Source organism: Microcebus murinus, chromosome 2, assembly GCF_040939455.1.
Source record: "Microcebus murinus isolate Inina chromosome 2, M.murinus_Inina_mat1.0, whole genome shotgun sequence".
Lineage (NCBI taxonomy): Eukaryota > Metazoa > Chordata > Mammalia > Primates > Cheirogaleidae > Microcebus > Microcebus murinus.
The window spans coordinates 107,661,843-107,686,292 of NC_134105.1; the positions used below are offsets into that span (position 1 = coordinate 107,661,843).

The 24,450-nt window shown below is 41.9% G+C and overlaps 1 protein-coding gene across 7 annotated transcripts; it reads right to left on the minus strand.

Annotated features, from left to right (window-relative positions):
* Nucleotides 1–18,989: 18,989 nt before the first annotated feature.
* CRP (C-reactive protein) lies at nt 18,990–21,286 on the minus strand. Of its 7 annotated transcripts, XM_012752392.3 has the most exons (5): nt 21,035–21,286; nt 20,726–20,793; nt 19,967–20,157; nt 19,560–19,652; nt 18,990–19,280 (listed from the first exon to the last, which is right to left on the minus strand). In XM_012752392.3, exons 1-5 carry the CDS (start codon nt 21,096–21,098, stop codon nt 19,253–19,255), a joined length of 444 nt encoding a protein of 147 aa, XP_012607846.1. In that variant the 5' UTR covers nt 21,099–21,286; the 3' UTR covers nt 18,990–19,252. The 7 variants fall into 7 exon arrangements, 3 of the variants coding, with proteins under 3 accessions (XP_012607846.1, XP_012607844.1, XP_012607845.1); XR_012918178.1 differs by having other exon boundaries at nt 19,967–20,793; nt 21,035–21,280; XM_012752390.3 differs by having other exon boundaries at nt 18,990–19,652; nt 21,035–21,276.
* Between the last annotated feature and the right edge of the window lie 3,164 nt (nt 21,287–24,450).

Here is a 24,450-nt window from a genome sequence, read left to right on the forward strand (position 1 = left end):
CCCGCTTGTATTATTTCTACTGGCCTATTAGGCTAAGTACTAATTACCCATAGTAAATCAGAGCCAAGGCTGTTCTCTCTTGTAGAATCAAAGCTGTATCAGGAACATCCTGCTTGCTCCCTCATTTCCACTGCTCAGAGCATCAGCCTGGAACCAGTGAGGCTCCTATTGAGCTCCCAAGAACTGTCCTCATGACACCACCCAGATTCTGAAATGGGCCAGAATCAAAGGCCACACGATCTAGGAATTCACTCACTATTCTACGTCTTTTAAAGATGTTAAATATTTACTTCACTTTTTTAAAGCCAGATAAAATTTAAATGCATATTACTAAGAGAAAGAAGCCACTATCTGAGAAGGCTACATACTGTATGATTCCAACTATGTGACATTCTGGGAAACACAAAACTATGGAAACAATGAGAAGATCAAGGATTTGTAGGGGTTACAGAGGAGGAAGGGATGAGTAGGCAGAGCACAGAGGACTTTTAGGGCAATGAAACTCTTCTGTGTGATAATGACACATGTCATTATGCATTTGCTCAAACCCGCAGAATGTACAACACCAAGAGCAAAGTCTAATGCAAACAATAGACTTTGGGTGATAATGATGTGTCAGAATAGGTTCGTGGATTATAACAAATGTACCATCTGGATGCAGGATGTCCATAGTAGGGGAAGTTGTGCATTGATGGGGAATAAGGTATATGGGAAATCTCTGTATTTTCTGCTCAATTTTGCTATGAACCTAAAACTGTTCTAAAAATTAAAGTTTACTAATTTTTTAAAAATCAAGATATATTCATTATAGAAAATCTTTTTTAACGATCTTTTAAACTATCTGTAATCTCTTCCTCTATAATCAAACCACTTTTAACATTTTAGTTTGACTCCCTTTAGTAATTTTCTAAGCCCCCACACTCATATGTGTGTACTTTCCTTATAAAAATGGGAAAATATTGGTATCAATATTCATTCTTTTTAATTAAAATGTATCAGAGCCATACGCCTATGTGGAAACAGTCAAAGACACAACAAAGTAAACTTTATGTGTAATCACCTTGGAGGATCCTGTGGCTTGCTCCTCCCACTCACTCTCCGCCCCGCCCTCTCTGCTGCAATTATGATAACCTGAGTACTACAGTTCCCAGGCTCCTTTGCAGCTCAGACACTGGATGTATAACAGGTTCTGCCAATTCTGTGAACTCACGTGCAATTCTGAAGACGAACTGAGGTGGAAGCCCTTTTCCTCCCGTCCATCACATAGCTTTTGCTGGCTAACAAGGTCATGGTGACATGAGAGTTCCTTGCTGCAGTGCCAGGGCCCGTTCTCCTGTACTCTAGGTGCTGAGAAATAGCCGTTTCCTGATTCTCTTTGTCCTAGGTTGTTAGCTATGGGATTGTGGTCATAACTTGGAGTTCCTACGGCAGCCTCAGATTGTTTTAGGAAGCATTTCATTCCCAGAGGCCAACCAAAAGCCTATTTTTGTAGCTCTTCAATTAATTTTTAAATTCTTTCCCACTTAAAATATTTAAGGTAATTTCTCACTTCTACATGGAATACTGACACAAGCCAAACACTTTAAAATTTCTGTAACAAAGTAATAATAGAGAGATCCCATCTCTGCCTATTTATTGTAACACAAATGAAATCTTTGCCAGTTTATTTTACCTTTATACAGATCTACCTCTTATCTGTCTACTTATCTACCTACCAAATATATGTCCATACACATCAAAATGTTCTTGTGTTGCAAAATGGAATTATGCATCATATGATGTTCTGTGATTTGATTTTTTCCCTGAACATTTTTCCTGAATGTTACCTATAGATCTATCTTTAATAGCTGTACAATATTCCATAGTACGGTTGTAGCACAATTTACTCAACCATATTCTAGAATTCCCTACTGATGAACATGTTTGTTTTTCCAAATGTTTGCTGTTAGAAGGCTGTAATGAGTATCTTTTTACATATCTCCTTAAGGACTTTGATCTTATTGCTGTAGGATAAATTTCTATAAGCAGATTTACTGGGTCAAAGAATATAAGAATTTCAAAACTTTATTAGATACTGTCAAATTAAATTCCAACAAGCTTCTACAAATTTACGCTCCCAGCACAAATGCATGAAACTGCTTATTTCCCTATAACCTAATGATAACTGGATATTAACAAGGTTTTTGCCAATCTAATAACACGAAAGAGTAGTATGCCATTGTCTTTAAATTGCGTTTCTTACAAGGAAAATCGAGCATAATTTCAGATGTTTACTGGACGTCTGCAATCTATTTGCTGTGCTTGTCCTTTCACATGTACACTTTGCGATTTCTTTTTCTCATTTATTTGTGAGCACTTTTAGTATGTTACAGATATTAGTCCTTTGATGCACACACATGCACACACCTGCATACACACACAAAGAAAAGAGAGAGAGAAAGAGAGGAGAGGCAACGTTTTCCCAGTTTGTCACTTTGGTATTTGTTTTTGTTTATATTAACTTTTGCCATAGCAAGGTGTTTATGTAGCCATGGGTTTCCTGTGTTGCTTAGAAAAGTCTCCATGAATTTTGAGATTTTACAAATGATTTCCTAAATTTTTTAATACTTCTGGTGTTTTGTTGTTTTATAGATAGAAATTTAACCCATCAAATTTTTAGTTTTGTATATTGTGCAAATTTAAGATTTAACTTTATTTCAAATGGATAGGCAACAGTTCCAACACCAGTTATAACTCAGTTGTCTGAGTCATTCTTTCCTCCACTGAAATGAATTGCTATATACTCCATATGTACCTGGATCTGTCTGTGAATTCTTATTTGTTTCACTGATCTATTGTCAATTCCTGTTCAAATGCCATATCCATTTGATTCTAGTGGCTTGAAAGATATGAAGCTCTGGTAGCAATTAAACAAATCCTCCTTACTATTTTTTTCCTTTTCAAAAATTTCTTGGCATTTACCACCTATTTATTCTTCAAGGTCAATTTCATATTTATTTTCTTTGATTAAAATAAGCTGGAAATTTTATTCAAATTATATTAAATTTATGTATTAATTTAGGAGTGATTGACATTCTTGGAATGATTGAGTTTTTTTTATAATATGAAGTCTGTCATCCAGGAAGATGACATGTTCCCCCAATTTATTCATGTCTTGTCCTTCAATAACACTCCCTTTTTCCTTCATATGGCTCTTGTGGCTCTTCTATTAAGTTTTTCCTCAAAAGATTGACAGTTCTGTGGAATATGACAAGCTGCTATGGGCTCATGGCTCCCTCCCTTGAGTCAAACTCTGGGGGAAGCCACCAAAATTGGAGGGAGATTACTGGATCCCAATACAAAAAAAAATAGGAGAAATGTTTGGGAAGAACTAGAGGTGACTGATCCCCAATGTGACAGGCAAGAAGGTTAGGGCAAAAGGAAGTCAGGCCCCATGGCTGGGGAAGAGACTGGGAAATGATACCATATTTAGGCCTCTTGTTTTCTTCCCCACGTGGCCCTGGGAGGATTATTGCCCATTCCATCCTCCTGGCTTAGTGAGAAAACAGCATCCCCAGTCTAATGCCAGCACCAGCATGACTCACATCAGGGTGACTCTAGCTGGGGTAAAGTGCTCACAACAAGAAATACACATAGTCTGCCCAATTAGGAAGCATTCTCTTTTCCACCCTCCTCCCCTTACATCACCGTACATCATAAGAATCAATCACAACAGAGGAAGACATTTCTGCAAACCAGAAGTGCTTGGGACAGAGGTATTAGGTGGATAGGGGGCCTGAAGGAGAGGGTTACTTGGTGGGGGAATGAAATAAACAGAAAATGGTTGAGATCATATTAGAACACCAGCAGCTTTCCACCCTGGAATATACTTCAGTCCCACTCCCAAACTCACCTACAGGAGAACAAGCCAGAGCAAAGTACATGTGACCATCAACATATATATGACCTGTCAAGGTAGTTGGTATTTCCAAAAGGAGTAAGTGTTTTCACAGAAAAGAGCTGACATAGCAGGCCTGAGACTACTATCCTTAGAAAAATGCCTACTTGCAAGGCTAAACTTTCCCTTTTGCCACAGAAAGATGCAAGGGTGCATTTAAAAAACATAAAGCACACAGCATACTTAATCCAAATTATCAAAAGCATTCGCCTTGAAATTAGGAACAAGAAATGGATGTCCACAGTTCCCATTTTCATTTAAGTAAAGGTGCTAGACAGTAAAATGAAACCAAAAGTGATCTGAGCCCATGCCAATATAAATGAATGAATAAATGAGAAAAGAAAGCTTTTCCTGTACAATAGAATGCCATTAATAAAATAGAAGGAAAGATGGAATCAGAAAATCACCATTTGGTAAACTATAATAGTAATAATTAATTCATCCAAGAAACATTGATGGATGCTAAAACTAATGAGTGAAAGTCTGATGGGGGATGATACATTTACACAGTCTTGAAGTATCTCCTCATAACATATTTACCAATTACAAAGAGAAAAGAGTAAATGTAAATGGAGAAAAACAGATGAAACCACTTCAATCAAATGATCAAGTAAAGGGACAAATAGAAATTGTGTCCCTGTTGATAGAATGCAATGAGAAGAATGCAGACTCAGTTCCATGATATTTCTACCAAAAACTCATAACCTGAATCTTACCATTAGAAGACATCAGATAAACTCTAGCTGAGGAATATTCTGGTCTGTAACATCTCAGTGTAAAGGTGACACTTAAGAGAGTTATGGAGAGTTAATAAGAATTAAGGAAAGACTAGAAAGAATGAGAAAATGCTCTAAAAATCAAAGGAGACTAAAGAAACATAACAACTAAAGGCAACTTGTGATCTTGGATTGCATCATTTTGCTACAAAGAATGTGATTGGGACAATTGGTGAAAGGTGAATGGGATCTGTAAATTAGATAATAATGCTATATCGGCATTAATTTCCTGATTTTGACGGTTGCATTGTGGTCACGTAGGAGAAGGTCTTTATTTGCTTGAATTGCACACAAGCAATTTGCTTGAATTGCTTTATTTGCTTGAATTGTGCAAGTATTTGCAGGTGATGGAGCATCATGTCAACAACTTAAATGATTCATAAAAAAATCCTTTATATAAAGTTTCAAAACAGCCACAAGTAATCCATGGAATTAGAATCAAAATAGTGGTTTCCTTTGCCTGGGGAAATTGTGTCTGGGAGGGATATGGGAGACTTCTGGAATTACTACATCTGGTGACAGCTTCATAAGTATGTCTACTGGGGGAAAATTAATCAAGCTATACACCCATGATTTGTGCATTTTCCTATGTATATGTTACACTTCCATTTAAAAACAAGAGACCCTAGCCTCTTAAACATTAATAAATTAGCACTTCTTACACACATACAAACATACACATACATATACATGAGAGAAATCTCCCTCCCATTGAGAAGTTCATTGTGCTATAATATTTTCCATATTCTTGAGAAAAATTCACCAATATTTATACTGCTTCTAATTATAGAGACTAGCATCTGGAATACTTCTGTCTCTGAAAAATATGGAGATCTGTAGTGGTCTGCAATTATCAGAGCTCTCCAGAAGCTACCAGATCCCCTCCCTGTCTATCCCAGTATTAGTAATCTTTAATTTCCACTTCCCTACCCAGAAGGGTAATGCTGAATCAAATGTGGACTTCTCTAAGGAGCCAGCTACTTCACATTTATAACAAGCCACTCTGTGAGTAGAATTATGTTCTAACAATTTCTTGCTCTTTAAGTATTTCTCCATCCTCAGCAGAATCCAAAGCATTTCTTAGCTGCCGCTACCTTCTCTCTCATTAATTAATTCATCAAATATTTATTGAGAACATACTATGGACCCACACTGTTCTAGAAACTGGGAATACAACAGGGAATAATGCCTCTGCTTTGGTGGAATTTACAGTCTAGTGGAAGAGGCAAACCAAACAGAAACAACAAACGAATTTTTTTTTTCAGATAGTGATATTTGCTTGGAAAACAGTAACAGGTGATGGAAAATGACTGGGGAAGTTCTTCTGGGGAGAGGAACCTGATTCTGGCTCAGAATGCTGTGGTGCCAGCAGGCACACGCAGGAAGATCTGGAGAAAGGGCACAGACAAAAAAAAGTACTCAACGGCCGTGAGGTGGACGCAAATCAAGCACATTTAAACTTGCAGTAATGCAATTCCAGGTGGCCAAGATTTTATCTGATGTGGCGGATTACTGCTGTTTCAGGTTCCACTGCTTATCTCAGGCATCTAAAACAAGTGCACATCTCATAGGGATCAATATATATTTGCAAAAGGAATGATCAGACAAAAGGCAGAGGGGCCTGGAATTCGGAGAATGAAAGAGAGAGGGTGTGACCTGGGAACCGAAGGAGCACGCAGGTCAGAAAGCGCAGGGCCCCGAGGGCCAGATAAAGGGTCTGGAATTTATACTAGGGGCAGTGGGAAACTTTTGCAGGCTTTTCATCTGGGGGAGACTTGATCCTATTTGCATTTGAAAAGGTCGTTTTCCTTGCCTAATGGAAACAGGGACGACTGTGTGGAAAAGCGGCGTCTTTGAGCCTGCCTTCTCAGTAACAAGGAGGTAGTAGACTCTGAACTTAGCTTCCTAGTTTGCGCTTCCAAAGTCTTTGCTCTCGGGGGCCCGGCCCCAGCCCGTGCACTTCCTCAGATGGAGAGTGTCCAGGTCCCACAGCCCACTTGGGCTATTCTTCCAGAAACCTTCCTTTCCCCCGCCTTTTCCTCAGAAGTGCGATCCGATGCGCTTCCTCTGACGCCCCGCTTCCTTTCTCTCCGTGGCCCCTGGGTTCCTTTGAAGCGAGCCCATCGCCCAGCTTTCAAAGCTGCAGCCGGCTTCCCTCGCGGATCGCAGACCGCGCACCTCCCGCCCCCTGGAGGGCAGTGTGGACGGATCACAGTGTCTTCCTTTCCTTTTCATTTCCTGTTGCTTTGACTGTAGAATAAAGCCTGTCTTTTAAGTGGGTTGCATCCTCTCTGAGTTTCTGATGTCCTCCTAAATACCCGAGTGAGAGTTTTTCCGGCCACATGCCGGATTCTGAAGCTTCCTCGCGCAGTCGCTGGAGTCCTGCGTCTGCCTCTGAGCAAGTCTGTTTCCTGCAGCCGCCGCATTCCAGCCACAGGCTGTTCTAATTTTCCTCTAACGACTTAAGCTCCTGATAATGTCTATGATTTTTTTTTCTTCCACCCCAAGCTGACACGTCCCCCCATAGAGTCGCGTATCCCTTCTTAATTATCTACACTGATGCCAACAAACATATGAAAAAATGCTCAACATCTCTAATCATCAGGGAAATGCAGATCAAAACCACCATGAGATATCACTTAACTCCAGTGAGAATGGCCTTTATCAAAAAGTCCCCAAACAATAAATGCTGGGTGGATGCATAGAGAGAGGAACACTCCTACACTGCTGGTGGGACTGCAAACTAGTTCAACCTCTATGGAAAGCAATATGGAGATACCTCAAAGAGATACAAGTGGATCCACCATTTGATCCAGCAATCCCACTACTGGGCATTTACCCAAAGATCAAATGACACTCTACAAAAAAGACACCTGCACTCGAATGTTTATAGCAGCACAATTCACAATTGCAAAGATCTGGAAACAACCCAAGTGCTCATCATTCATGAATGGATTAATAAAATGTGGTATATCTACACCATGGAGTACTACTCAGCTTTAACAAACAATGGTGATATAGCACCTCTTGTATATTCCTGGATAGAGCTGGAACCCATTCTACTAAGTGAAGTATCTTAAGAATGGAAAAACAAGCACCACATGTACTCACCAGCAAATTGGTATTAATGGATCAACACCTAAGTGCACATATAGGAATAACATTTATCGAGTGACAGGCAGGTGGGAGAGGGGAGGAGGGGATGGGTATATACAAACACAATGAGTAAGATGTGCAACATTTGGGGGATGGATCACTTGAAGCTCTGATGCGAGGGAGGAGGGGGGACATGGGCAATATACGTAACCTTAACACTTAAAACCCCCATAACACGCTAAAATAAAAAAATAAAAAATATACTGATGGATCCCTTCACCCTACTGGGTCTCTGACCCAGAGCCTAGGTCATTGAAATCCACAGTCGTGACCAAGCTAACAGTAATATTAGTGGTTAATCGTAGATAACATGCACTGAGCGCTAGCTTGTGCCAGTGAAGTAGGCCCTATAGTATCCCCATTGAAAAGATGAGGAAACCTGAAGAATATAGTATGCAGGTAACTTACCTGAGGTCACATAGCCATTAAAAGATGGAAATAGGGTCTAAGCTCAGTTAGTCTGGTTATCTTAACCCCTAGGGCTGGGGATAAAAGGTTAACTTTCAGAAACTACAAATGGGCCATACAAATGTACAGTCCCTCTTTGACCCCAAATATAAGTAAAACATATTGAAAAGAATGGGACCTCATTCTGTGTTTCAGTCCTTAGCATCAACAATACAAAATCCAAAGATTCCATGAATCGGAACTCAGTTTGGATTTTTTGTTGTTTGTCTGTTTGTTTTATTTCAGAATATTATGGGGGTATCAATTTTTTTGTTACATAAATTGCTATTGGATCATTTGAGTCAAAGTGTGCCCATCCCCTAGATGGTGTGCATTGTACCCGTTAGGTGTGAATTTACCCATCCCCTTCCCCCCCTTCTCACCTGCGAATGTTACTTGCATATGCGCATGTTAAGTATTGATCGATTAGTTCCAATTTAATGATGAGTACATGTGATGTTTGTTTTTCCATTCTGGTAATACTTCATTTAAAAAAATGGTCTCCAGTTCCATCCAGATTAATACAAGAAGTATTATTAATTCACCATTTTTTATGGCTAAGTAGTACTCCATGGTATACAAATGTCACATTTTATTAATCTGCTCATGTATTGATGGGCACTTGGGTTGTTTCCACATCTTTGCAATAGTGAATTGTGCTGCTATAAACATCTGAGAGCAGGTGCCTTTTTTATAGAGTGTCTTTTTTTTTCCTTTGGGTAAATACCCAGTAGTGGGATGACTCAGGTGGTTTTGAGGTGAGCCTATCCCAACTCCTGCAGAACTTTACAACTTCAGAGTTAGAATTCCAGGATAAGCTTTCCTTGACTCCAAAAGTAAACCCACCGCAGATGGTGGCAGATCCGATCCCTCACACTATCTGAGAGAGATTGTCAACTGCCCTGTTAGGGCTTTAACAAGTATGAAGTCCTGCCAAGGCTCCACTGTTGCTGTCTGCAGGTGGACAATGTCTCAGCAGAGGAGCTTCTGTCTGTCTTCATGGTACTACTAGAGCTTTGAGGGAACAGTTTCACCTCTTCCCCTCTTTGAAATAAACTCAGAAATGGACACTCAACTAAGAATTACAACATCACCTTGTGGCTAGCAACACTGGACTTGAAGAACCCAGCTCAGACCTGAAGTAAACATGGCCTTCCTGAAACTTCTCCCCTCTAGATCTAAGCTTCAGGACAGAATTGAAACAAGAATCTCTACTTGCTTTGTACCTGGTGAAGAATATAGGATCCCAGAGCTCCAGAGAGAGCTTTCATCTGCGTGTGATCTTGGATCGCTTGGCTGTAGACCATGTCCCAGACTTGGGACATGGCATTCCTCCAAGGGGAGGGGCTAGTCAGAGGGACAGGGAAGCCTCCCCAGACTCCCACCCTCTCCAAAAAACCCAAGACATGGTCTTGCCTGATGCTGCTGCTATTATTAACTACGTCCTCCCCAGTGTTCTAGATCATCCCTGCAAGAGAAACGTAAAGACACAAGTATCTGAAAAAGTACACCTAGGAGAGCCTGGAACAATCAGTGAAAATTGGAGGAGGAGAGGGGGCCACTTAAGTGAGAAGTTGCAAGAAGTCTTCCTGGGGCTGAAGAACTAGAAACTCCTAGAATATCCTCAGCCAGCTGGCTAAGGCCCTTAGAGAACCCAACTGTGGTCAGGCAGGCAGGAAGGGAACTCAAGGAGAGCTCATCCCTCACACTATATTGGAAAAAATAAGGGGACTGACAAGTACTAAAATATAGAAGAAAATTATTTAAAGCATGCAAAAGATTTACTTCGAAAAAATTAAAAGATTAATCACAGGAAAATTTAGAAAACGTTATACAGCAACTGCATTATTCTCTCAAGTAAACTGAAGAAAACAGAGACTTGATGAAAGAAAAGAGTTAAACAAAAAACCATACTAAATTTCAGGAAAAATTTAAGGAAACTCAAAAAGCATTGCAGAATTTTAAATAGCATTAGAACTAGTAAGGATCCCAATATGCAAAGCAGAAAAGAAACCAGTAAGATGGAGAAGAGATTTGAAAAAATAAAAGCTCAAAATATAAAGATAAGGGATACAGATAAAAGTGATCTGAGTGATGATAAATGGGAAGGAAAAACCATGGACATTTCATATAATGAACATTGGTCATCCTGAAGAAAAATATAGAATAAATTAGGCAGAAAGAACAACTAAACATTTCTTAGGGTTTTTAAATCTTCAAATTGAAAAGATTAAAGATAATTCTAATTTACAATGACCACATCCTGATGGTGGGAGCAGAATGCGAGAAAAATTATCTTCCTGTATTTTTTAGTTAATACAGTAAAGCACAATAAAATGTGTTGGGTAAATCTATAAAGACAAATGAAAATGTTGCCAGGACCATTGTTAGACACATACAGTCTTTTGGGAGGAAAAAAAGTTGGCTCATTTGCTCTTAAACAGACACATAAAGGCAATGGCTCTCAGCATTGGCTGAACAACAGAGTCACTTGGAGAGCTATAAAAAACACGAGTACTTGGGTCTCATCTCCAGAAAATCAGATTTAATTGGCCTAGGCTCTGGCCTGATGATTCTAAGGTGCAATCATAAATGGGACCCTCTGTTCTGCACTGGCCCTTGTGCTGATAAAAACAGAGTAGAGAAGGAAGAGAAGAAATGCAGGCCCTTCCAGGACATGAAAGCCATGTGTTAATATGTGGACCAGAAAGACATGAGAGTAGGAGATAAGGTGCCAGCCCCAGGAGGCACCTTCAGGACCCACACCGGGGCCTCAGGGCCACAGCTGGGGCTTGGTGAACACTTGACCGTGCACTCCATACGTCAGTGCCTGCCAGTCCAGAACATTAGGACTGAAGGTCCCACCAACATAGACGGTGCTAATCTCATCTGGGAAAGCACAGTGTTCCACATGTGCACATCGCCAATGTCTCCCACCGGAGACTGGTTTGTCTCAAAGCTCCCACCAAAAGAATCCTGCCCCTGCTCCAGGACCATGCTCGCCTCTGTCCCCACAGAGTATCCTTTCTTTGTACTCTTCCTCATCATGGGCTTCCCATCCACCCAGAGCTCTACAACCCCTGAGGTGGACTCCCAGCTCACTCAGAGGTGCATGGTGCAGCAGAACTCATTGGAGATGTGAAAACTACCCCAGCTCCACCCACAGATGCACTGTATCCTCCAGCCTTTTCTTTGAGGATGAAGATCTCATTATCTAGTGTCCTTGTGGTATAAGAAAAAAGGCTATATTGACAGGTCATGTTGGCGTAGACGTGGAGGCACAAGTGAAGGCCTTGTGTGGCTTCTTCAGCTCTGCAGACAGAGTCACTAAAGGAATTATCTGACTCTGGGGAAACACAAAGCCCTGTTTGTTCACATCTGTGGGATAGAAAGCAGAGAGGAAAAAGGTCATCAGTTAAGCTCGTTAGGCCGCAAAGGTATATTTCCTCACCATGTACACAGAGATCGGATTTAGAAACCGTAGACTGAACTATTCCCCAGACCACAACCCCTCGCCCACTCTGTCCCTTTCCCCTAACTTGGCTTTGCACACACGTAACCCCAGGTCAAGATCTCAGCTGTCAGCTGAAGCAGCGCCTATCTGTCTCGGGAAATACACTGGGAGGCTGATGAAGACCAGGAAACACACACACCGGGAAACTCCATGTTCCCTGCTTACTGTCAGTATGACCAGAATTTGGATTACCCTCCTGGAAAAAGTATCTGTGCCTAGATTCCGGGTTGGGAAGTCTGAGATCCCTCTGTCTCGGGTCTGCCCCACCTTGACCTTATATGTGCAATAGTCAGGGTGTCTCAGCTGGTAAATGATTTTCCAAAATTGTCCCTTGGAGCCATGAATCAAAGCTCTAAGAGCAAAGAGAGCAAGATAAATCACAAAATGAGAGATCAATATGGGTTATTTATTGGAGACTCCACGGGGCCTGCTGGTGCTCTGGCAGCTCTGTGTGGCATTGCTTGGTGAATTAGGGCAATCACATCCTGGGAATCCATTCCTGGGAAGTGATGTAAAATACAAGGGCGTGGGAGAAGCTTAGTCACAAAGACAATCATTTAACATTACTTAGGATAGTAAGAAATTAGAAAATTGGGGCATGTTTAAGTAAATCATGTTCGTCTACATCACTGAACAGAATGGATAGCTATTTAAAATGTTAGTGGTGAATTTTATGCTACAACATGTAAAATGCTTATGATAAGATAAAAGAAAAGGATAACAGATTTTTATATACACTATTTTTAAAGAAAATATTATAACTACTTTAGGATAAGAAACTATAAGACATGCCCCCAAATAATGTTTTCTTACAATAATGGAATTATGGAGGATATTTTTCCCCACTACATCTTTGTAATGTGGTTGCATTGCTTCTAAAATGAAGTGTGTGTGTGTGTGTGTGTGTGTGTGTGTGTGTGTGTGTGTGTGTGTGTGTAATTAAGAAGCAAGGAAGGAGGGAATGAAGATCAGTAGTCCTTGAAGCTCCAAAAGGTACTGTTTCATTTTATGAATAGGACACCCAGTCTGCCTGTAGCTATTTGGCTTTATGCCTGGAATGCCTAAAACAGAGAACAATGTCAGTTAGACATCGTGAGAGAGACATATATATTTAGGTTCAAAAGTAGTTTGCAATATATAAATTCCTACATAAAACATTATAATTATATGTAAAAAGAATCTTGAGCTTATTCATCATGGTCTTTTCATGAGTCTTCTCACTGACGTTCAATGAGAAATTGATAGTAGAGGTTATTTCGCCATTGATAAGAAGAAATAACTAACATGTGGGTAGCATACTCTAAACACATAAGAAATGAAAGGACTATTACAAATGGTAGTATATTTCTGGGATGGTTTGTTTTTTTTGAGATGTACAGTTAAATTTTCTTTTTGATTATCCTTGTCCAAACTTTTGCATCTGATTTTTTTAAAATATAAGACTGACTTAAAGTAATTGCTTTGACAGCTTTTTGTCCTCTCATTCTAACCATTTGCCCAATAAAAGGTATATGCATAATTTAAGCCAAAACAATCTGATAACTGAAAAAAATTGGGACCAAGAAGGCAGAAGATGTTTTCCAAATACCAAATTGCCTTCTTGTTAACACCTGAGCTCCCCGGGAAAGTCAAAAGAATGCAGCTACCCATGCAATAGGGAGACACTGGAAATTTTATTGATTTCATGGAGCCAACCACATTACTAGAACTACCTCCAAAATGCACATACTGTGCACACGGCCTAAAACTGAAAAAGAGGAAGATAGATATTGAGAGAGCAACAGCTAGAGCAAGACTAAAGCAAGAGGGAAATAAGGGAAAGACAGACAAAGAGAGAAATAGAGAGACCTTCCCGTGATCCATTTCACAATCCACCCCTGGTCCCAGCAATCTGCCAGCGCAGCTCTGTAACTACTCACTTCAGATCACTGAGGACTGGGTGAACTTGATCGTGAGAGAGGTGTAATGAATCAGCTTGCAATGCGACCTTTACCCTTCCTTTAAATATTTTGTTTGGGAGGCCTCTCCTTTCTTCCCCTTACATTTTGTGATGCTTCCATAAAAATACTTTAGGATCTCAGCTCTTCTAGACATCTTGGCACTTTGGATTTTCTCTGATTTAAATCCCTAGTGGATCAAACTTTCCAAATCGCAGAGAACCAAAGTATCAATTGGGGGAAAACAAAAACAGCCTAAAACAAACAGAATGTTTGTTATCACAGTGAGGCTTTATTGAATAAATAAGAGCATGCTAAATACGAGGCTGTCACTTTATTTAATCCTAGAGCTAAAACTCTAAACCCCAGCGCTGAAATGAAATTTGGTATGCTCTTGTGATTCAAACTGAAACCACTATAGCATAAGGAAAGGAGGAAGCAAGGGGCACATTGGTCAGAAATAACTACATGAACAATCAGGGACAACAGCTGTGACTCTGCAATCTTTTCAAAGCTCCCACTCAGCCTAGAACAATGGAACCTCAGCCTCCACTGTCGGAGGTCTGGCTGTACATCATAATCACTAAGGAGCTTTAAAACACTGATGCCTGGGTCTCACCACCAGAGGATCTGATATAATTATCTAGGGTATGGCCTAAGAAACTAGAGTTTTGAAAGCTCTCCAGGTGTTTCTAATAAGAGTATCCAAAGTTGAGAATTGCTGGCCTAGAGAATTCCTCATATGATTCTCTGCCTTTGGTGAATGCTTCCTAGGATATGAAGTTACATCTAAGGGCATACATGGCTGTAGAAGAGGTGAGGGGGTCCAGGCCAAAGAAGAACTTTGACAGGATTGCACAGGCAACAGGCATAGTCAACCTAATGCTGTGCTAATGCTGATGCCAAATAGGATTTGTATGTGCAAGCCATTCTCCTAAACACATAAGGACCAAATGAAAACTGGGGAGCTTGCCAGTGTACCTGCAATGGTAGGTAACACTCTGGATTTATGGCATCCTGGAAGGGCTTCCCCATAAGAAAAAACCACACACCTCCCCATAATCTCCCTCCTCCACTAAGGGGATAAGTGCAGGGTAGAAGCTTTTGTGGCAGTAGAACACAATGGTTAGGAGCTGTGTAGCCAGACTGCCTAGGTTCAAATCCTTTCTGGACCTCAGTTTCATCAACTGTGAAATGAAGATTGTAAAATAGTACTTACCTTGCAAGGTTGTCATTAAACAAGTAAAGATATATATAAAGGACTTATTTATCTGTAAAGGACCTGGCACATGTTAACAGCTCAGGAAGTGTAAAGTATTTTCTAAGACTGTGAGTGATCTGCCCTGTGTGATTAAGGAATTGTCATCCTGGGGGCGGTGATGAGACTTTGTGAGATCACTTATCTGTGTGTATGAAAGGACGTGGGGCAGAGGGGACCACACCGAATGAGTCCGCAAAGAATGCACCAGAAGCAGGACAAGGGGAAAACCTGAGTCAAGATGCACTAGATCCTTCTTTAAAGATGACCATCTGGCTGCAAGCTTATTGGGAGCCAAACATGTCCCCAAGATAAGACAGCTGAGCTGCCAGGAAAACACTAAAGTGATGGTTCTAAAACACTAAAGTGTCCCATCACATTGTGCAAAAGAGCTTTTGACATTCCATATTCCTGGCTTCTAACTCCAGAGAATCTGCTCTAAAAGGTTTGATGTCCATGCATCTACACTCCTAATAAACACCCCAGATGACAATGGTGCCTGTAATCAACAGACCACAATTCATCACTGGGCCAGGTGATCCAGGAAATTTGAGCTAGGAGTCTGCATGTTCTGAAGGAGAAGGATAACAAGCCCACTTAACCCACTTTCTAGTAGAGGAGAAATGAAAAGATGCATAGATGAAATAAAGATAGGGAACTGAAGGGAAGGCATCCAGGCAAGTTATGCCAACCCATCTGAGACTAGAGGGTAGTTATCTGAGGACAAAGCAATTTAGAAATCAAAGCAGCGCTTTTCTTTTTTCCCTGGGATTCTACAGATCAGAAATCCATACTCTGGAAACTTGACTTGGGTGTTGGTGGTGGTGGTGTTCAATGATCTGGAATCATTTGATTTCTTTGTCATTTGCTTTCTTTGCCCCCCTGGGGCACGTCAAACTTGGGAATAGCGAAAGCACGGAGGGGGTGGGGGGGCGGGGGGATCTTAGATTTAACATTCTACTTACTTTGTCAACTGGAACTCCAAATTCATTCCCATCAGCCCCACTTTTGAGGTAGCCTGTAGTCTCTCCTCCAGGCCCTGGGTAGACCACAGAGACAGCTGTGGTCCACTCATCTGGCCTTACGTACAGCCCAATCTTAACCATGGCTGCATCATGACCACCTCTTGTTGGAGAGTATTCAGCCTTGTTGCCTGAACAATGATCCAATATTTCTGCCTGACACAGGGAGATTTTCATTTTTTGATCTGTACATCACCATGCTACATCCCTGAAAGTGTCCTATCAGGTAGCAGCCTCCAGCATCTTTGACTTATACTATTGGCCAATAAATGCACTATAGTATCTCTGCATGCCCTGGACTGCTCCTCTGTTTCACCTTGTTTTTTATTCTATGTTTTATATACCAGTTGGCCCTCTGTATTTTTAACTTATGCCTTGAGGCCTGATTCTACTTCTGGACTAACTGGATGCATGATCCCTGCCATAAGGTTAAACCAGTACTGTTGACATAGCTTTATTAACATCACCTAGAAGTGGCCTCTTTGGACAATTGATCTTACTCTCCACTCACCGCAGGAAAGAATTACTTAGAACCAACATGCCCAAACCAGAGTCATCCTCTTTGGCAGTTGTCATCTAACATTTAGTTGGATTACATCTAACAGTAGTATGGCAACTCACCAGTTACCTAGGAATATTTTCCAACAACATTACACTGAAGTATATACCAGTAGGATAGTGTGCTTAAATTTAAACATTCTAAGAATTCGTTGTTAAGATTTTTTAATGTTCACTGAATGCAAATACCAGCTGTTAAATTTTTCCTGGCTAAAATTATTAGGGCTACAGGCTGTCCACTAGACTATGTATAGCAAGGTATCAGTAATTGAATTCTGAAGAAAATATTAGCTCAACCCACATCCCTAGGGAGCTGGGATGGCCTTCTATAATTAAGATATATCTCCTGACTGGATTCTTTAACTAGAAAAAAAATGTCAACCCTCTCTCCTGCTTAGCTGAATAGCAGAGTATGTGGATCTGCTCTAATTGGACAACAGAGAATATTTGCACTCTCATTTTTGCCAGAGAACATATCCTTTACTTCTATGTTTCCCAATAATTATCAAAAGTCAATTAGAGGGGCCAGGTGCATGGCACACACCTATAATTCTAGCACTCTAGGAGGCCAAGGTAGGAGGATCCCTTGAGGTAAGGAGTTTGAGACTAGCCTGAGTAAGAGCGAGACCCCATCTCTACAAAAAAAGAAAATAGAAAAAATTAGCTAGGTGTGGTGGCATGCACCTGTAATCCCAGCTACTTGGGAGTCTGAGGCAGGATGATCACTTGTGCCCATGAGATTGAGCTTACAGCGAGCTAGGATGAGGCCATTGCACTAGCTAAGTGACAGAGCAAGGCCCTGTCTCAAAACAAAAATAGTCAATTAGAAAATTCAATATTCATAAATAATTGCTTCAAATATTTGTTATTAATCCTCCTAATGTTGTAAACTTAATTCTTAACAAATCATACACCTCAACTGCTGCCAACCCAGACAAATTCTACCGAGTTGTACTTTTACGGTATAAAATGAGGCTATTTAGGGATATAACACAAAACAGTCTAACAACAACAACAATAATAATAGCAGATAACTGTGATAAAAGGCTTACTATGTGTTGGGCACTGTACCAAGTGCCATATTTGCACGATCTTATTTGATTCTTACAACATCCCTTTGAGCTATTAATAATTACTGTTATTTCTCCCATTTTGTAGCAAAGAAAACTGAGACATAAAGAAGTTATGTTGCCTAAGGTCACATGGCTAGTAAGTCGTAAAGCCAGGATTTGGACCTAGGCAGTCTGATCCCAGAACCTCTGTGCTTAACTAGTCTACCACATGCCTCCCTAAAGTAACTACTTGATAGACAGGGAGCCACATGTGTCATAGCTGGCTGTGGCCTCTGTGGAGCAACTTTAATTGCTCACTTTGTACTGAATGACGGTGGTCAAATCCTCTGGAGCCAGCCGGCAACCATCACGTTTCAGGCGTCCGTTTCTACAAAGGACCCCGGCGGACCGTGGCAAGTGCCTTCCGGTCACTCAGCCTGGCAGCAGATTCATGGATCTCAATGATCTTTAGTTTTTGTTCCTCAAGTTGGAATAATGATAGAGTGAGATATTAAATATTAAATATTAAAACCCCCAAAATTAGGCCGGGCACAGTGACTCACGCCTGTAATCCTAGCTCTCTGGGAGGCCGAGGCAGGCGGATTGCTCCAGGTCAGGAGTTCGAAACCAGCCTGAGCAAGAGCGAGACTCCATCTTTACTATAAATAGAAAGAAATTAATTGGCCAACTAATGTATATAGAAAAAATTAGCCGGGCATGGTAGCACATGCCTGTAGTCCCAGCTACTCGGGAGGCTGAGGCAGGAGGATTGCTTGAGCCCAGGAGTTTGAGATTGCTGTGAGCTAGGCTGACGCCACAGCACTCACTTTAGCCTGAGCAACAAAGCGAGGCTCTGTCTCAAAAATAAATAAATAAATAAATAAAATAAAAATAGAAGAAATTAATTGGCCAACTAAAACTATATATAAAAAATTAGCCAGGCATGATGGCACATGCCTGTAGTCCCACCTACTCGGGAGGCTGAGGCAGGAGGATTGCTTGAGCCCAGGAGTTTGAGGTTGCCGTGAGCTAGGCTGACGCCACGGCACTCTAGCCCAGGCAACAGAGTGAGACTCTGTCTCGAAACAAAAATAAATACATAAATAACCCCCCCCAAATTGGCCCCACCTGAATGGCCAGCTAGCTCAAAAGAGGGGCTGGGCTTGTCAGAGGGAACCCCTGCAGGAGACTCCGGGAGGGGTTGGAGTGCCATGGATACTTTGTTGCAGGACAGTGACAGTCAGCCTGAACTCGCAGAGACTTGGTTTCAGAGGTCATGAGAGAAGTTAGTCACAGCCTCTAATGCAACCATCAGAAAACAGCTCAAACTCGTGCAAGTAACAAGGGTTTTATTGGCTCCTGCACCCAGAAGTCCAGGCGTAGGTCTGGTTCCAGGCAAGGCTGGCCGAGAGACTCAATATAGTCAAGGCTCCACTGCTCTGTCAATCCCTCGGCTCTTCCACGCCCAGCTTGGAGCCGTCCTCACAGCCTCTCTCCGTGTGGTGAACAGGATAGCTGCTGGCAGTCCCAGGCTCACATCCTCTAAGCTTGGAAATCCAGCCGCAAGAAGACATCTCCCGCCCAAAGGCTGTAACTCAGTGCTTGGGAAGACTATCATCAGTCCTGCGGGCAACACATAACCACCCAAAACAACCTCCAGGTGGGAGATGGGGAGATGGGCGGCTGGGATAGGAGGGCATGGCGTGGGCCACGCAGCCACTCTTACGGCCAGGGTAGGTTGGGAAGGTGGGCATGGAGGAGGAATTCACAGCCCCACGAGGCTCACCAGGAGTGGGGGAAGAGTTTCTCGGAAGAACTGAAAAACTAAGAAAGCAGCGAGAGCAAACAAAAACCATTGCTATGTAAGCTCTTGGCAGTAACAAAGTAACTATACCTACATACCTCATTTTGCCCAGGACAAAAAGGCTGCCTTTCCAGGATGCTTTGAGGAATTGGAGGGACTGCAGTCTTACTGGGTTTCCCATTTCAGAATACCTGGGCCCATGGCATAATGATGAGCATTCTAGACTCTGAATCCAGAGGTTCTGGCCAATATCCTAATTCTGAAACTGAAGAGCCCTGTGAACGTGGGCAACCCCCTCTGGGTGGTCCTGAGTAAGGAGGCAGTTGAAGACCAGCTCTCCATTCTCAGCTCAGAGATGTCCTTGCCTTGTGACTTAAAAAAAAAAAAAAAAAATCACTTCTTTCTCGGTGTCAGTTTTATCATCTAAGTGAGGGGAAGGGATTATCTTTAAAATCCGTTCAATTTTTTAAAAAACACAAAAATAGGAAGAAAAAAAAAAAAACACCTGCAATTCTGATTCTCCTGGACAAAACTCTTCCCCATGTGGTTCGTGAACTCCCAATCCAGACACTTAAATTCCGTTCTCAAGGGTGAGGCAGGCAGAGCAGGGAAGCTGGGGTCGTGTCCACAGAGCAGGCCTGCGGGGTATCCAGAGCCAGCACCAGGGGCCCATGAGGCGTGATCCCCAGGAGGCACCTGCAGAACCCATGACGGGGCCTCAGGGCCACAGCTGGGGCTTGGTGAACACTTCACCGTGTGCTTCATATGTCAGCTTGCGCCAGTCCAGGACATTTGGGCTTACGGTCCCACCAACATAGACGCTGTTAATCTCTCCTGGAGACAGCACGAAGTCCCACATGTTCACGTCTCCAATGTCTCCCACCAGGCACTGGTTTGCGTCAAAGCTCCCACCGAAAGAATCCTGCTCCTGCCCCAGGATGATGCTTGCCTCTGTCCCCACAGAGTATCCCTTCTGCAGACTCTTCCTCACCCTGGGCTTCCCGTCCACCCAGAACTCGGCAATCCCTGAGGCGGACTCCCAGCTGGCACAAATGTGTACTGGAGCTACGGTGGCTTCAGGAGCCGCGAATACTACCTCAGGCCCACCCACCCCGAAAGTATATCCTCTACCCTTAGACCAAAATATGAGGATGTCATTAGCTTGTTTCTTTGTAGCATAAGAGAAAATACTGTATCCACGGGTCTTGGATAGCTCAGTGTAGACATGGAGGCACACAGTGAAGGCTTTGAGAGGCTTCTTTACCTGTGCTTTCAGGGATACATAGGAATTGTCCGACTCTGTGGGGAACACAAAGGCCTTCTTATCCATGTCTGCGAGATAGAAAAACAAGTAAAGACGAGAAGTTTCTAAGAGCACAAAGATCTAGCCCCTCACTTACATATAGAGTTTGGGACTGAGAAATAGACTGGCCCCTTCCCCAGTTACACACACACACACACACACACACACACACACATCATGCTGATGTTCCACTGACTTCAGCCTGTATAATCTCAGGCCCCACCCCCATCCCTCGGATCAGATCTCTGGCATACCCTGGGTGGCCCCTACCTGTCTGGCCAAAAGCATCACAGAAGCTGGTCAAGACCAGGAAACACCACAACAGCTTCTCCATGGTCACGTCCTGCTGCCAACGCTACCAGGACCTGACCTGGCCCCCGTGGAGGAAATATCTTGGGCTGAAAGCTCCGGGGTTGGAAGGCCTAGATCCCTTCCTAGCCTCAGAACTGCCCCACCCAGCCTGGATTTATATCCGAAGCCGTAGGGAGTCTGCGCCGCTTTGTAAATGATTGCCTGACACTCCCTCTCGGGGCAAGTGTCAGGGCTCTGGGAGGAAGGGAAGCAAAATCATTCCAGAACAGAGAAATCAATGCGGGTTATTTATTACAAACCTCCGTGACTACTGAATCGCCAGTTCTTTGTGACGGGAAAAATGAAGGCGTTTCCCAAGGTTCCGCTTTGGCTATTTATCCTGAAAATATAAGGGAAAATCTGGACTTATTAGACCAGTGGCCACCTGTGTGTTCATGGTAGCTGCATCTCCAGCACCTACTTCAGCCCAAGCCACGGAGTGTGACAGAGGAAAGCTGACAGCTTCTGGAGATGGACATTATGACCCTTTTTGGAAGCTACTCGTTTACAGACTGGGAAATGAGGAAAACAAACATGCATTCCCTGAGCCTAGGACAAATTGTTCTAAGCCAATGGAGTATCTTTATTAAGAGCTCTCTAGCCCAGTGAAACCCATTTGTGATCACAAACGGATCATTATGTCAGAGTTGCTTCAAGCAGAGTATTTTCTGAATATGCAAAGCTTCAGAGAGGTGTCAGGATGGTCTGATTCTACTATTTCCTTTGTTCACAAGATTCAAGTAGTCCATCCACACAGCCTGGCAATCTTGGTCCAGTTTCCTACCTAACTCACTCTTCAGGATGACTATTTTGCTCCTTCTCCTTTCTCCTCAAACCCCCCAAATCTCATCCATTCTTTCATTTAGCTGATGCACTCACCTATTCATTGAGAAACTAAAAGCAATCAGAAAAGAACTACCATGCTACCATACTACCATATCCTTTGTAGCAGAGGACTCTGGCTGTTCCCCATTGTCCATTCTCTACTTCTCATACAGCAGGGATAACATTTTTAGTTGGGCACATAGTCACCCAGCCAAACACTAAATTTCCCAGGCCTCCCCTACAGCTAGGAGTGATGATGTGATTAAATTCCAGCCAATGAGAAATGGACAGAACAGGGACAATCTCTAGGTTGTGCCCTTTACATAAAAGATATGTGCTTTCCCCTTCTACTTCTCCCTTTCCCTGTGGCTAGCATTCAGTCATGATAACAGAAGATAGAGCAGTTCACCTTTAGACCAGCAAGTGTGAGCTGCATGTTGAGGTTGGCATGGCAACAAGATAGATAGATCCTGGATAATTGACTATGGAGCCATGGTATCAGCTTTAGACTGCCTACCTGAACATTTACTTATAGGAGAAATAATCTTCTCTTTTGTTGAATCACTATTAATGCAGTCTTTCTTTTATTGATGCCTAGCTGATATCCTTATACATCCTCCCACCACTAAATCTACCAATCTTTCTGTCTCCCTCCTATTACAAGGGATGGACTGTCCCTGCATATATCTAAGGCAGACCATTGCACTTCTGCAAAATTCCTTAGTGGTCGAGACCCTCTTGACTGACCACTCAAAGAATTTTGTTTCTATAGGTATCCTCTCTATCTTCTGCATCATTAATGTCTTCATCTTTACTAAGTCATCCCCCCCAAAAAATGATATTGTATTATATTTAATCTTTTAGAAAAGGAAGGAAGGAAGGAAGGAAGGAAGGAAGGAAGGAAGGAAGGAAGGAAGGAAGGAAGGAAGGAAGGAAGGAAGGAAGGAGCGGGCAAGGGAGTAAGAAAGAAAGAGCTATGTGTGTTTATAATCTCCATTTTTCCATCTCCTGTTCCCTCCTCAATCAATGAAAATCAGGTGTTCACCTCCAGTCTAGTGAAAGCAACATAAACCTCTCTCTTGTTATTTTTAAGAATGAATTTTCCATTCTTATCTTATCCAGCTTCTCGGCAGCATTTAACACAGCTCATAGCTTCCTCCTGAATGCTTGCACACAGTTTAAAAAGTGAAATAATTTTAAGGCCTTATGCCTAAAAGAAGTGGTCCTCAGCCCCACCAATCTGTGTCCTCAACCCCCAAATAGAGCTGAGAGACAGAGCCTTGAAGACATTGCTCGAGTCTCTGAATCCAGTCTCACCTGATGCCAGCCTCACCTTGGGTCTTCTGAAGTCTAATAGTAAACAAACCCCCTTTTTACTTATTGTACTTATTTCAGTTGGTTTCATGATACTTGTATTTGAGTAAGTTTTGACAAACAGAAATACCTGGATCCAAGATATTATGTGAGCAAACTGAGCATTACTTTCCCTGGAATAATACACACACTGGCATCCTTGCCACAGGAGTCCTTCCAGAGAAGCGTGGGTTTTTATGGAAGGGGCAGCATTTAAACTGAACCACAAAAATCGAAGGGGGAAGTTCAAGACTAAGAGAACAAACAGTATGAGCAATGGTCACCACCAAATTTCATTTTCTACTGTTTCACACACAAACTCCAAAAACCTTGCTTGAATCTCTATAACCATGATACTCCATTTTAGTAAATTGGTGTCATCTCGGTCTAAAATTTTATTAATTTGAAAAGACAAAATTCTAAGATATCCTCACTCCACAGATTATACCAATTCATTCTTTTATTAACCCTCTATCCTAGCTAATTCACTAGTGTAGCTTCTACTTGGTGTTTCCTATTCCCCAGTCACTACTAGAATTGCTGTTCTGCTTTACCAGAGAAATAGTTACATTTGTACTTGTAAAGTATTACTGTCTGTCTCTGTTGTTAATATTTATATAAACTTCTTAATAAAAATAATCCATAGGAAATTTGGGCCTGAGGTCTTTCACATTAAACAAGTGAGAGACTGAAACTTTCTTGAACAAGGACATAACAGAGGCAGATCTATGTTTTAGAAATTTTATTGCCAGCAATACAAAGGATGTATTGGAGTAAGAGAGATCATAAACTGGGAGAGCACTTAGTAGGTTCATTAATTCAACCAAAATAAATCTTAGGAGCATATTCTAGGGATCAGGTACTAAGCCAATTAACTAGGCAAGTTACGCTAAAGATAATAGGGGTTGAAACTAGGGTAGAAGCAGTAGGAATGCAGAGAAGGGGGTAGATGTAAGAACTATATCAGTAGGAAAATTTAATAGAATAGAAAATTGATCAAACATGAAGCTAAAGGGAGCAGTGTTCAAAGTTATGTAGCTAGTACTATTATGTCAAATAGTGTGTGAGTGAGGACAAGACGGTTTGGTTGTTAGTACATAGACCAGTTGCTTTCACTTACATGGTGGTCAAATAATACAACTCTAACCTTGGCTGGG

Coding starts and splice junctions, on each gene's coding strand:
- CRP (XM_012752390.3), bottom strand. CDS start 21,098: ATGGAGAAGCTGTTGTGGTGTTTCCTGGTCTTGACCAGCTTCTGTGAT. Junction 20,158..20,725: donor ATGTATCCCTGAAAGCACAG/GTAAAGAAGCCT, acceptor TGGGTTCTGCAG/GTGCCTCCTGGGGATCACGC. Junction 19,653..19,966: donor CAGGAGAATCAGAATTGCAG/GTGTTTTTTTTT, acceptor CCATGGGCCCAG/GTATTCTGAAATGGGAAACC.